This window comes from Grus americana, chromosome 3, assembly GCF_028858705.1.
Source record: "Grus americana isolate bGruAme1 chromosome 3, bGruAme1.mat, whole genome shotgun sequence".
NCBI lineage: Eukaryota > Metazoa > Chordata > Aves > Gruiformes > Gruidae > Grus > Grus americana.
In genome coordinates this window covers 66,214,148-66,227,755 of record NC_072854.1, presented here as the reverse complement: position 1 = coordinate 66,227,755, position 13,608 = coordinate 66,214,148, and the positions used below count along the sequence as shown (strand labels likewise).

The following is a 13,608-nucleotide window of genomic DNA, read 5'->3' as shown; positions in this document are numbered from 1 at the left end:
AAATGGTGTCATAGAATCTTAAGGCTGGCAAAGACCTCTAAGATCATCAAGTCCAACCATCAACCCAACACCACCATGTCTACTAAACCATGTCCCAAAGTGCCACGTCTACGTGGTTTTTGAACACCTCCAGGGATGGTGACTCCACCACCTCTCTGGGTAGCCTGTTCCAATGCCTGACCACTCTTTCGGTGAAGAAATTTTTCCTAATATCTAATCTAAATCTCCCCTGGCGCAACTTGAGGCCCTTTCTTGTCCTTTCACTAGTTACTTGGGAGAAGAGACCAACACCCACGTCACTACAACCTCCTTTGAGATCTGTTTCAAACAGATCTCACAAATTGCGATAGAAATCATTTTAGTATCTGTCACATTCTCATTCTGACAGCATAGTTAAATGATTTTTTTTAAATTTCTTTTAAATGGCCCTGTTGTCAGACTTCCTCCTAGTCTCATAGCTGTCTGCAAGGCAGGAGAATGTCAATGCTCCAGGGCATAAAGAGAGATGCATGTTGGAGAGAGGCACCGGGTAGGAGAGGTGGCTGCATTGTCTCATTGCTATCATGGGAGACCGCTGAAAAGAAAGCAGAAGGGAAATGATGGCTCAACAGAAGAAAGGAAGAGAGGAAAGGAACAGAACAAGGAGTGGTTATAGGACTCGGATGCTGTGATGATGTACTAGAAATTCGCTGGCCCAGAGCAACTATACATTTGATGTAAAGGCAATCACGTCACTTACTGAGTGTATTTAGCTTGTTTCATTGAAGATGATGGAGGGAACAACTACGGCTCTTTGTTAAGTGAGAACTAAAATGGGTATGATGTCTGACTAGAGACAAACCTGACTGCAAACGCATGAGCTGGGGATTGCTTTGAGTGCTGTCTGTGAAAATGAGGTGGCTAGGGTATGGTGGAAAACAATAAAAAAGTCAAAGAAGCAGTTATAACGTGACCCTGATGTAAGGAACAAAAATACTTCCTATTGTGTTCTGGGAGACAGGACTTTTTGTTCGCTGTGTAAAGAAATAGAATTGAATCAAAGAACCCCCAAGTGTATTATATAATTTCTTCCATAATGGCAAAAAAGCCTTCAGGATCATCTCAAATATTTGCTAAGCATTTGAGCTAAAATCAGTGCAACACTGAGAAACACATGCAGGCATGTTATAAATCTCAGAGGGAGTAAGGGTGGAAGGAAGCTGATAGAAAGCAATGTAAATTAGGATAAAAGTGGTGGGAGTTTGGAAGACTAGGAGAAATAAAAGTTTAGAGACATTTGAGAATACAGTGAGTGCCAGGAAAACAAATGGCAAATATAGGAAAGAGAAGTGTTGACAACCATGGGTAAATGGTTTCTTTATGTGGACGTAATATCTCCATCAACGTGTTCCAGAAACTAATGACAGAATCAGTCACAGAAAAACATTTGCACTGAAAGGCAATAATGTAAATTTTGTTTTTAAATGAAAAAATTGAAGCTGAGAAATTTGACAATTTTAATTTCACAGGAAATGCAGAAAAAAAATCTGCGTTGTATCTGATTTGGAAGAATAAGATTTGCTGTGTTCCAGATTTTGACCACCAAGAGAAAGGGCATGGTGGTGGATAATCCATCTCCTAGAGTCCCTCCAGGCATCCTCAGGTTGTCCATTGTCAGTCCCGGCTCTGCAAGGCTCTTGATGGTAACAGGGGCGAAGTCCCCTGAGGGGCTGGGGCTTTGGCACTCCTCTGACCTTTCTGAAGTGTTTCGAAATTTACAGAAGAAGAACAAGCAATGGAAAGAGCAAGCACCAGGGAAAATACAGACAAGGTTGTGATGAAGTTATTTTGTTATTATACAAACATCTGATTAAGTGTGATTTGAGTACATTTGATCACTACTGTACCTAGCACATGGAAGTAACTTCTTTTTAGTAGTAATGTATACATTGTATTTTATTTATAAATAAAAAGATTTTTTTTACCTGAGATTACAGGTTTAAATAGAAAAGAAAAATTCCAGATGGATACCGATGTATACAACAAAAAATTAAGCATGTATTGACCAAAGCACATAGCATATTATGCAAACAAGACGTTAGCACAGTGATTCTTATTCCACTTGTAATTGTTACAAATATCAGATTACTGGTTTAATATTGCACAAACCTGATAGTGTTGACTGGACATATATTTAAGACAGCGTATAACTTGTTTCTGCAGGGAAAAAATAACACATTAATGCTTTAATACAGTGAATGTATTGAAATTTTTTCATCTTGTTCTTGATCAGTGTACAAAAAAAAAACCAAACCCAAAACCAATCACACATTCAGTTGTGACCCACTTTGATTTAAATGGTTCAGAATCAATCAAATCCAAGACACCTAAATCATGCAATTCCATTTATGTAATGAGAACTACTTTTGTGGGTGAGGATGACATGGTCCTTATAACCCAGCCTTGTTTGGGACTGCTTAACTAACAGCTGGTACTAAAAGATTTTCTAGTAATTTTCCCAAAATTTTCCAAATATTCCTGAAAAGACCCAAGTGCTGTCACCGGGATCTCAACTTTTGATGCTTTTATGGTGACATTTTTTTCACATAAGTTAAACTTAATTCAAGAAGAAAAGACGTTCTTCCCTTCAGTCTCACAGGCCTCAAACTGTGTCCAAAGATGCTGAGGGATTCCTTTTGACTTTGCTGGTTCCTGGATCACTGTTAAGTAGCAATGAGTCTGAGTCTCTTGTTTCACTGAGATTCAGAACAGAAATTGTTCAATTTAGTAGCTACAGAAAATGATGAAAGAGGAAGAGGAAGAAACTTTCCATTTTTTTTTTCCTAGAAATTGAGGATATTTGAAAAACAAATGGAAAATAGCTAATTGTTATGATTGCTCTTTGTACATATTTTATACAGGAAACTACCTCCTCTTTTCTTTCCAGTTGTGAAATCTGTTTGTGGTTTTGTTTGGGTTTTTTTTTTCTTCCTTTACCTCACTTCAGCACAAGGAATGAAATCACTTCGAAGTTTAAGATGTCTGTTAGTCCTTAAGAAGAAACTGTCACACCTGAAAATATCTGATGCCTATATAAAGTTCAAGACCTAACCTATCCAAATAATACACTTATTGCATGGAATAATTTTAGAATGTAGACTTCATTTTAACTGTTCCTCTAGCAACTTTAGTCAGAGCAATAAGAAGTTAGATGTGACACTCACAGCAAAAAATTCTGTGGGCCCAATTCTGCAGTCACAGACAAGAAGAACTCTCACTGAAATGAAGGCATGACTGGACCCAGAAAAGGCTTTTCTCTGAGGTTTTCTTTTGAGACTTTTAAGCAAAACTAAGTCATAAAGTCCCTGTACTCCTTCAAAATGTGATCGTACAGAATTGGTAAAAATCTTCTACATTGTAAGCCAAAGCATAGTTGAGGGTAAGCATTCCAGTCAGTGCAAAGAATATCATGCTAGTCTTTCACTTTTAAAAGGAGATTCACAGCTGGCAGATGACAGTAGCTGGGCTGCTGTAAAGCAAGCTGATTATTGATAGATAGATTGTCACCGCAGCCTAACCAGCAGTCTCTGCTCCTGGGGTCTGAGATGCAGGTTGCAACAGTGGCACTGCTTGGGAAAATGGTACCTAAAGACTGCCCACCATTACTGCTTAATTCTCAAGCCATAAGAACATGTAAGAAATTTGGAATAGTTTTTCCTGGAAGGTCAATAACCTTATTAGCTCCAATTGCATGTGTTCAGAAAAGCTGTGAATAAAAACACATTTATAAAAAACCTCCTCACGCACACACACTCCTCTGCAGGCAAAACTATTGTATGTGGCAGGTCATGAAAACCTGTTACTCTTGTAAATCTTACTGCCTTTGGTCTTGACATGGAAACAAAGATTATTCATGTAATGTGGTAGTTTTTAGATGAGGAGTGTCAGATGGCTACTCTGCAGCAGTAGTCGTGAGTGCGGTTCTCTTCTGCAACACTGCATAGAGGACAGGAGATGGTTTTTGTTATAGCTTGAAATCATTGTTATAAAACTGCAGGTGGACAGGATGGCAAATATCACTGAGTTTTTAAGAAACGTAGCCTTCTACATGAGATCTCAAAAATTTCGGCAACACACAAGACCACTGTAATCACAGTATATGTGTACGTTGCAATAAGAAAAATTTTCTTTTCAAAGTGCTCTGGCACCATGGACCGGGTAATGTTAAACTTTTTTCCAAGCGCTCCCACATCACACGTGTAGATTGTGTTCACTTTGAAACCAAAGAGCTGAATCTGAAGCCAAAAAGCCACAGCTTCAAAGATAATCCTTAAGAAAACAGAGAAGATAAAAAAAAAAATGGTGTAGAATCCTGTTTGATGCTCTTACATGCAGCATAAAGGTGAAAAAATGCTCCAAGTACCAGTACAATCACCAGCTGTAATGCCCAGAATATCTAAAACGTAGCAGAAACGCGGTTGTCAGATCATTTACAACTGCATCAGGACAGCTAAAACACGCACGTATTGGAACATTTTGCAAGTCTGGTTTTTATATATATCAAGTATATAATGACTGAGATGACAATAAAGGTAAAAATCATTGTTATGTTTTAATTTGAAAAGTTCAGTTGGTTTCTGAAACGTGAGGGTTGTTGTTATGAATGATAGAAAGCACAACTCCATATTTAGTCACAGATGAAAGGTTATTAAAAGGAAAATATTCGTGGAAAGTCTAAGTGATAATTAGCCCAATAAATTACTACACGTTCTATGGAACAATTTTTTGCAGTTTATTTTCTTAACATTGGATTTCTACAATAAAAGAAGAGAATTACCTGAGGAGTTATAGGCCTGAACTGGTTGTAACAGAAAAGATTAACCTCTCTCTTGTCTGGGTCACAGCTGAAATGCAAGGCCTCATTTCCATAAACAGCAAAGCCCAAAACACCAAGGAAAAACAGACGGACTGAGCCAAAGAAAGGAGTGTGGAATTGGCCAATTACCATTGGTGGCCTGAGCTGCAAATCACAGGGTTATTCAACATGAAAACAAAACCGAACAGCATTATTGTTGGAGGCCTACTTGCTCTTTTTCATTATCCAAAACATTTATTTTATTCTACTTGTTTTCAAAGGAGAGAGTTTGCCTATGAAGGCTGCAGTAGCTTTCTAACAAAGCAATGGCTTAGAACATTTTATTGTTGCTAGTAATTTTATATAAACATTCATTTGTCTAGCACTTATCAGTTAATTTGTTTCACTGCCTTTATTTGTATTCTGCTGTTACAGAATGCACCAGACCGAGCTGAATGCTTCGACGAAAGTCCATTCGTTTTGCTGTTGTATCGATGTACATGATGTCAGGTGACGGCAAAATAAGGACTGCCGTGCCATCATCCAACCTAACGATACTTATTCTTGCAAATTAAATTTCAGCTTCCCTAAAGGGGCATTTCTAGCACCCAGGCAGGCCTGTTTCGGTGGGCGTCGGGAAGCCCTGTGGCTGAGCGGTCCGTGAGGGAAGACATCCAGCAGCGCTGCTCAGTACTCGGGGGATGGGGGACGCGGCGCGGCTCCCTCGCCGTTTGGGGCCGGCCCCTTCGCTCCCGGCTCCGGCCCCGGGTCCGCCCCCGCGTACTCACGCATCCCTCCGAGCAGCTCCGCGTGTGGTTGGGGGACGCGGCCGGGGAAGGCGCCCTGCTCGGCCGGAGCCAGCCCCCGCTCCGGCTCGCTCCGCCCTTTGCCCCCGGGCGAGCCTCCGCTCTCGGGCCGGGAGCGGGCGCGGCAGGAGCGGGGCTAGCCGGCGCCGGGCGGTAATCCCCGGCCCGCACCGTCAGCAGCGCCGGCTGCCAGCGCCACGCCGCCGCCGAGTGCTCCCCGGCCCCTGCCCCGGCGCCTTACGCCGGCCTTTCACCCCCGCTTCGGGGTACACGCGGCACCGACCGTCAGCCCGGCCCGGCCCCGGCAGCGCTGCCTCTCTCCCGCCCCGGTCCCGGTCGCGGCCCCGGTTCTAGTCCCGGCCGGGGGCTACGCAGCAGGCGCAGCCCCGGCGCGGCGCTCTCGGGGCTTTCGCCGGCGGTAGGAGCCGGGACCCCGCGAACCGCGGCGCTGGGGCAGCGTCCGGGGCTGCTGACAGGTTCAGTTTACACCGTCTAGAGCTCAATAACTTATGTTTAACTAAGTCAAATAAAAAGTAAGGATGCAACCAAAGTTGGAAGCTGTTAGGTCCCAGATTCTGCATTCAAAGAAATAACAGCAATTGAATGACCACAAATAATATTAACCATTCCAATATTGCTACAAATAACTTAATGGCAATAATTGCTATTAATATGTTGCCAGCGCAGTAGACAGGTCTCCCGAAGAGCTAAGCACACGAGCTCATGCGTGTGCCCGACAGTCCTGCAGGTAAGCAGCCGCAGGGACGTACCTCAGCGCCTTAGTTTGAACCTAGCGGGAGCTTTATGAGAACCTGGAGAGAGGAAGGATGGAGATGGGAAACCAGAGGAGGGGAAGAGGTAGCTCGTCATTCAGTCGCTGGCGTGCAGTAGCTTACTCATCGTTCTGCGAAGGATGCACAAAGAAGTGAAAGCCACCCACCAAATCCAAAGAGGGGCATTTACTCTTTCGCCTCTAAGCTCATGAGAGAGCCTTCCTTGTAAGTGGTTGCAGCGTGACTTCAAGCTGATGTAACAAAAAGTATTGCCCGCTCTGTAAATGTATGCTCATAGGCACGGAAACATAGGCAGGAGGAGGGAAGAGATGGGAATCGGGGTTCATTTCATGTGTGGATTTAGCTGCTGTGGCTCTAAAAGGTACCACAGTGACTATATTGATGGCTCGATTAGAGTAACTTGTGAGACACGGGAATATCCTTTGTAAGGGCAACCTGCCCTGCAACCGCTTAAGTAGCTAGATTAAGAAGGAGGTGAAAAGTGCTTCACTAAGTGTGTGTTATTTACAGCTCCTTTTTAAGGCAGTTAATTAAATGTCTATTTATCTCCCGGAAGACTGTAAAAGGTGCTGTATTAGTAGCACTGGGTTTCTAAACTTTTTTTTAATGCAATCTGCTGCTCCACTGCATAGAGGGAATGCTGAGGTTTGTGTATATTAAATGAACTAAAAGCAATAATATCTCAAACTGATATGTGATCTGCAATAAAATACTGTAGTTCTCAGGATTTGTGACTAACCTTCACAAAAATGCAATAATTGTGATTACAGTGAATTGTTTTTCTTCTGCTCATATGGAGCTTAATTATCATCCCAAAGCAATTTTTAATGTTCCCACAATACTATAAAATTACTAAATTGACTCGTTATGCTGGACAAATGTTTAATATCAGTAATATTTTAATCATTTAATTCTTTTAAAATGTGAATGCTGTTGAAAACCTATTGTTGAACGTACTTCAAAGAGTACTTGTATTGGTATTTCTTACGATCTCTTTAAGCAGAAATGTTAAAAAAAGCAATACTGGGAAAACTGAAAAGCTCCTAGTATCTAAATTGAGATAGATCTTTCAATGCCTTTTATTATGCTCAGTATGGTAGCGATTATTTTCACATTATTGATGAACAGGAACCCACAATAATGATTAAGATTGGCCAGTAAGCATTTTATTTCGCTGTAAATGGAAACAATATTTAAAAACACATTTTAGGTAAAAAGCTGCACTATGCAAGTGCTACTTTGTATCTTTTAGTTGTTAGGTGGGGATAACATAAATACTTACCTGACTGGATTGTCTAATCTAAGACAACCAAATCATTCTCTGTACAACCTCAGTAACATTACGGAAACTTGAATTTCTGTCCTGTGATAAAGATGATGCTAAAAGAAGACTTAGCTGGCAATGCTCTGCCTTAGTTCTGTGGACGCATAAGGAATACAGCCGCAATGAAATAAAAGATGAATTCTGGAGAGGTTGTCAAATAAACCCAGTACAAACCCCATGGGCGTCTGCACTCAAACCCCACTGAATGTGATGAATGGGCCCACAATAAAACTGTCGGTTTCTCTGAAGTGGCTCAATACGTGTCATATGAGCTGAAGCACAGGAAGCCCATTATCTTCACACTAGGAGGAACTAATAGCAATGTTTTTCTTTTGTCATGTGTGTTCAGTAATGTGCTTTGTAACACCACATTAAGAGGATGACTTGAGATGGGAGTAGAGAAAGCTGGCATTGTGCAATCATTTTGAATGCAGTCTGCTGAGGCAGCTCAAGCCATTCTTTGGGATTTTCTTGACAGAAAATAATTATTTGTTTTGAATGTCCAGGAGTGGCTGTCTGTTGGTTGTCTATCGCGCACAAATGGAATGGAAGATGTTGATATCACACTTGTTTCTAAGTGAGTCCTAAGCCTGGCTTTCAGCTCAAGGTTGCAACTCAGCAGTGTGCTCTTTAACCTTTTAATGAGTTGAAGTCCTGCTGAATAATCACAGTTAAACAAGTGGAACCTAAATGCATGCATAAAGCTGCACTTGTGCTTAGAGAGATGAACTGCTGTCTAGCATTTAGCACCCAGTTCATTGTGGGGTTAAACGTAATGGCACCTATTATCCTTGTGCCTTTAAAAAATGGCACCATGAAAATGGCACAAAATGAAGTGGCACAAAAAATTAACTGGTATCACTAAGATAAGTTTTTGTCTGCCAAAAGAGAGCTTGCATGCCTAAGTCTTGGAGAACAGCCTTTTCTGCCAGCTTTCCAGTTTTGCCTAGCACTGGAAGCATCTGAATTTCCATTTTTGTTTGCAGTGTTCCCCACGTTGAATCTTAGGCCCACTGGAGGCCTCTACTAGCTGCAGACTGGTGCCTCCTCTGCAGTTCGGACCTGAGATGGAGGTTGCCTCACCTTCAGCTAGGGCAGGAGGCTTAGGAGGCAGGTGGCTTCCTCAGATCCTTCTGACTGCCTGCTCGTTTATGTGTACACAAAGAGTAGCGGGCAGGATGCAAAGTCTGGGAGTTGAGAAGAATAGACTAAAGAGAGTCTGGGTTTTTTGCACAGGACTATGGGCTCAGCCACGGTGCTCAGTCTGGGGAGATGTGGGGCGTACATAAAGCTTCTTCCTAATATTTTTTTTTTAATTAATGCAAAGTCTGTTCAATCTAAAAAAGCATATTTTGAAAAATTAAGAAATAGGCATGATGAATCACTCTAGCATTCCTTTCTACAGCCACTGTGTCCAGTCATGCAGAGTTAATGAAGAAGAATTTCCATATTGGTGGTTGTTGCAGCTTTGCCAGTCCTGGGAGGCCACAAACTACTGCTTGCAGCCCAGTGCTCCAAGGACATAGTACTGCTGGCAGACACAGCTTGGCTTTGACCACAGAGTATAGCTACTTCTTCTGTTACTTGGAGTCTTGAAGGGGAAAGGGCTGCATGGCACACATCCGACATCTTTTCTATTAGTTAGCTGCTTCTTAGAACTTATCCCTGAGCAGCTATAGTTGAACTCAGCATTTCTCTTTTGAACATGTGTCTTTTGTGACATTTTCTACACAAATCTACAGCAACTCTTCTTTTTAGCATAATTCCTCTCATATCCATTTCTCCAGAGAATGCACTGGCATTGTTTAGGAGATGATTAATTTTCAGTGCTATTTTACTGGTAAAAGAGTCTGTCCTGGTTTCGGCAGGGATAGAGTTAATTTTCTCCTAGCAGCTGGTGCAGTGCTGTGTTTTGGATTTAGGATGAGAATAATGTTGATAGCACACTGATGTTTTTAATTGTTGCCAAGCAGTCAAGGACTTTTCAGCTTATACTGGCCTGCCAGCGAGAAGGCATGAAGCACCTAAGGAGCTGGGAGGGGACACAGCCAGGACAGCTGACCCAAACTGGCCAAAGGGATATTCCATACCATATGATGTTGTGCTCTGTATATAGCTGGGGAGTGGGCTGGGAGGCAAGGCAGCTCTGAGTCTTGCTGACCACTGACTTTGGGTGGTGAGAAATTGGGCTGCTTTGTTTATTATTATTGTTGTTGTTATCTTCCTTTTTTGTCCTATTAAACTGTCTTTATCTCAACCCGTGAGTTTTACTTTTTTTTTTTTTCATTTTCAACTCTCTCCCTCATCCCACTGGGAGGGGGGGAGTGAGCGAATGGCTGCGTGGTTGTTTTAGCTGCCGGCCAGGTTAAATCATAACAGAGTCATAGAGGTTTGATGTTGAGATGGCTAACCTTAGAGCTTGAGGTCTCACCTTAGAGATGTGGCCTTAGAAGCTGAACGTTTGTCCTCCCTGGATGCTCCACAATGCGGAGTGTTTCATACCCAGGTAGAGAGCCCTTGTCTCCATCCCCTCCTTTCTCCAACTCAGCCTACTCTTCCCAGCTGCTTCTTGGACCCACTTCCAGCTACCCGCATAGTAGCAGTAGCAAAGCTTGTTATCTGTTCTGAAACCTGGGGATAGGGGAAGTGATCTGTTTCTGTATCCTCTTGTCCTTTAAACAGACCCTCTGACTCAAAAAGCTGAAAGGTAACAGAAGTCCCTGACAAAAAAGACCTCTACCAAATCAAGAAAGCCTATATCAAGAAAGAAGACATGACTTAATGTTATTGTACTCTCTGGGAGAAGTCACTCTGTGTTACAATGCATGTCCACTTTTTCTAACTCTATCTGCTGGTCTAATGCATGATACTACAAAAATTTCTCTAAGGTTTGTTTCCTAATGCTCAGGGTTTAAAATCAAATAGTATTTGTTCCTTGTTTGCTGCCTTGTTTCCTTTTAATGCATGACTGATGATCAGGCCTTCAAACACGATCACTCCCAGAGTTGCATTTGAACACAGTTCTGCAAGAATGCATACTTAATTAAAGGCTACTTACTGCAGGTGGTTTTGGTGGCAGATATGCTTGGCTCTTCATGGGTCTACATAAAGTTTGTTGTGATGTGCAAATCTGGAATTAGCCCTGGCATTATCAAGCACCCCGAGCTGCACAAACACGTGCAAGGAGCCTTTTTCCCTGTCAGAAGCAGGTCTCGGTAGAGGGCGTTTGTGAGATGTGTGGAGTTCCTCATTCCTACACGGACTGGTATTGCATCCCGACGTTTGGGAATTGCTGATGAAGCAGATTTGCCTCCCACGTTTCCCAGTTGTTGCAGTCGCCGCCCTGTGGTGTTGCACTCCCAGATACGCTCTGTCTGCGCTGCCTGATTTCAGTCTATGCACAGTTTCTTTCCCACCAAGGAGACTTATCTGTGGTGCTCTCTCCTTTGCTTTTGTGCTAAGTACTGCGTCGCAGCTGCACGGTGAGATTGTCTTTAGACTATAATCTAAAATAACATCCAAAGAGTTGGATGGATTCTTTTGTTTGAAAAGAGAATGATGAACAGTTTGTATGTGGGGATCTGAATTCTGGCTGGTTTATGTCCGGGTCTGTGGATCTTTTCCTTCTCCTTTTTGCCTCTGTAGGAAATTGTATTCATGCTGTTGGAGTATATTCCCTTGTCTTTACATAGACATCTGTTAAATGACATTAGAAGCATAATCTAACTTTTTGTTTCCTTTGAGCTGGAGACACTCACAGTCTCCAAAGTTTATTTCCTTGCTGTTCAGAGTTCTGAATATGTAAAGTAGATAAAATCAAGTAATGACAAAAATCAGGAACATTAATTCCCACTGAATATGTACCTACCTTAGGAATTCCATCCTTTGGACTAAAGGACAGGTGAAAACTATTAGGATAGAAGAAATTCTCCTGGAGGGCAGCAGTAGGAGTGGTGATGTTGTGTGACAAAAAGCAAATGGTCTCACCTTTCTCCACACAAACTGCAAGAAGTTTATGCCAATAGAAGCTTTTAAAGTGTTCTTCTGTTGATATTCCTGTAAAAAGCCTCAGCTTCTTGTTTTCTCAGGTGAATCAATATTAAGACATGGTGACTGAACTGTTCTCCCAATGGGAATCATATCGATTGTTCACATATAAACCCATTTTCAAATAAATTAGTGAAAGGACCATACTTGAGGTTACAGTGTTAAAGACACATATTGGATGCAACCAATGGGAACCAAAAAGACTGATTCGGACTGTTTGCAGAAACCTGAATACTGATGGTCTTAGAAAAGTTTGTGTACACTCCACAAAGTAGTGGGTGCCAGCAATAATGATAGATACCCAAGCTGACAGTAAGGCTGCCTCGAAGGGAGTGTAGTTGAATTTAACACTGTGTGGAGGAAAGTAACAAGAATCACTTCCAGTGGACTCTGTGACAATTCCTATCAGCTGCCTAGTGGTAAAGGTGAAGTCTCTAGCATGATCATTTCTGAGGACTAGCGCTGGCTTGGTTTTCTAATAAACTAATCAGTATTTTATGAATCACTAATTTACAAAACTGTAACACATTTATAAATTCAAGGAAGTGAGAAGAGTCACAAAGATCAATGAATAGATACAGACAGGTGTAACTTTTAAGAAGCAATAATACTTTTTATTTGATAATCTTAGTAAAAGGTTATTTAAGATAAATCACTGATGTCTTTTAAATTTAATTCCTACACTGAACAGCATGCCATGGACAGGCTATGTATTACTGCACACATGACACACTTTGTTTCTGGTATTTCAGTGGTCAGACTCTTTCTCCAACTTCAGCAAGTCCACCATGCATTCGTTTGCTTTCTCCATACACCTGCCATAAACTTATAGGGCTTCAAGACAACTGTTTTGATAATATGAACATTTTAATAATATGTTTAATAATACGAATAAGCAAGTTCACTGCAAGCTCATATATCCTCTTTTTTGAGAAGAGGAAGGGAAAGAGTCTGTTTGCAGAGAATGTTACTGGCAAATGCTGTTATTCCTCTGCCTTAGCTCTTTAACTTAAAAACTTCAGTCCAGTAGGTCTGCCTCTTTTCCAGCATATTTGTCCTGCTACCTACATTCACGGCTTCTGCTGGGAACAGACAGAACTGTTTGGAAAGCCTATACATGTGCAGATACTTGGAAGTAAAAGATATTACCTCACTGAAAAGCAAGAAACACTAGGGACAAATGCTACCCTTCGAAGGGGCAAACAATGTTTATTCTCCACCGTGTTACACCATTTGCATAGTAAGTCATGGACAAAACACATCACCTGTCCACATTTCCATAGTTGAGACTAACGTGAAATGCAACTTTGCAAATCAAACCTTAAAACTTTAAAGGCAGCTGATGTCTTTGGTTAGGGTCTATCCAGAACCTACAGCTGGATGACAGGAATAAAATCTCTTCATCTCCAAGTGCCTCGCTCCCCGTTACCCTGTATTTCAAAGCGCCGTGGTTTCACCTGGGTAAGGTGCTGGAAGACGGGTTTTCCGACGGCGATCCCGCCTTCCGCCCGACGTGGCGGACAGCTCTCCGGTTTGCCCGGCAGTGCCTCTCGGGGGGCTGCTTGCGGGGGGCAGCGGCGGGGGGAGCGGCCCCCCTCGCCCCTCTCCCGCCCAGCCGTCCCCATCGGGCTCAGGGGCTGGGACCCCGCGGGACGGCGGCGGCTCCACGCTGCGCGTCTCCCCTCCGCGCAAGATCCGCCTCGGCGTCTCGGGGCTGGGGCGAAGGCACAGGCGCTTGCAGGAGGAGAGGCGGGGCGGCTCCTCCCAGCACCAGGTATAAATCGGGGCTGCGGACTAAGGAGC

General features: G+C 42.6%; 1 protein-coding gene across 1 annotated transcript; it reads right to left on the bottom strand.

Moving 5' to 3' along the window:
- Positions 1 to 4,055: 4,055 nt before the first annotated feature.
- GJE1 (gap junction protein epsilon 1) lies at positions 4,056 to 13,430 on the bottom strand. The gene is given in 6 exon segments (XM_054820773.1): positions 4,056 to 4,348; positions 4,351 to 4,435; positions 4,817 to 4,999; positions 10,312 to 10,458; positions 11,627 to 11,760; positions 13,235 to 13,430. Coding segments are annotated over 6 exon segments (1,038 nt in total).
- Positions 13,431 to 13,608: the final 178 nt, after the last annotated feature.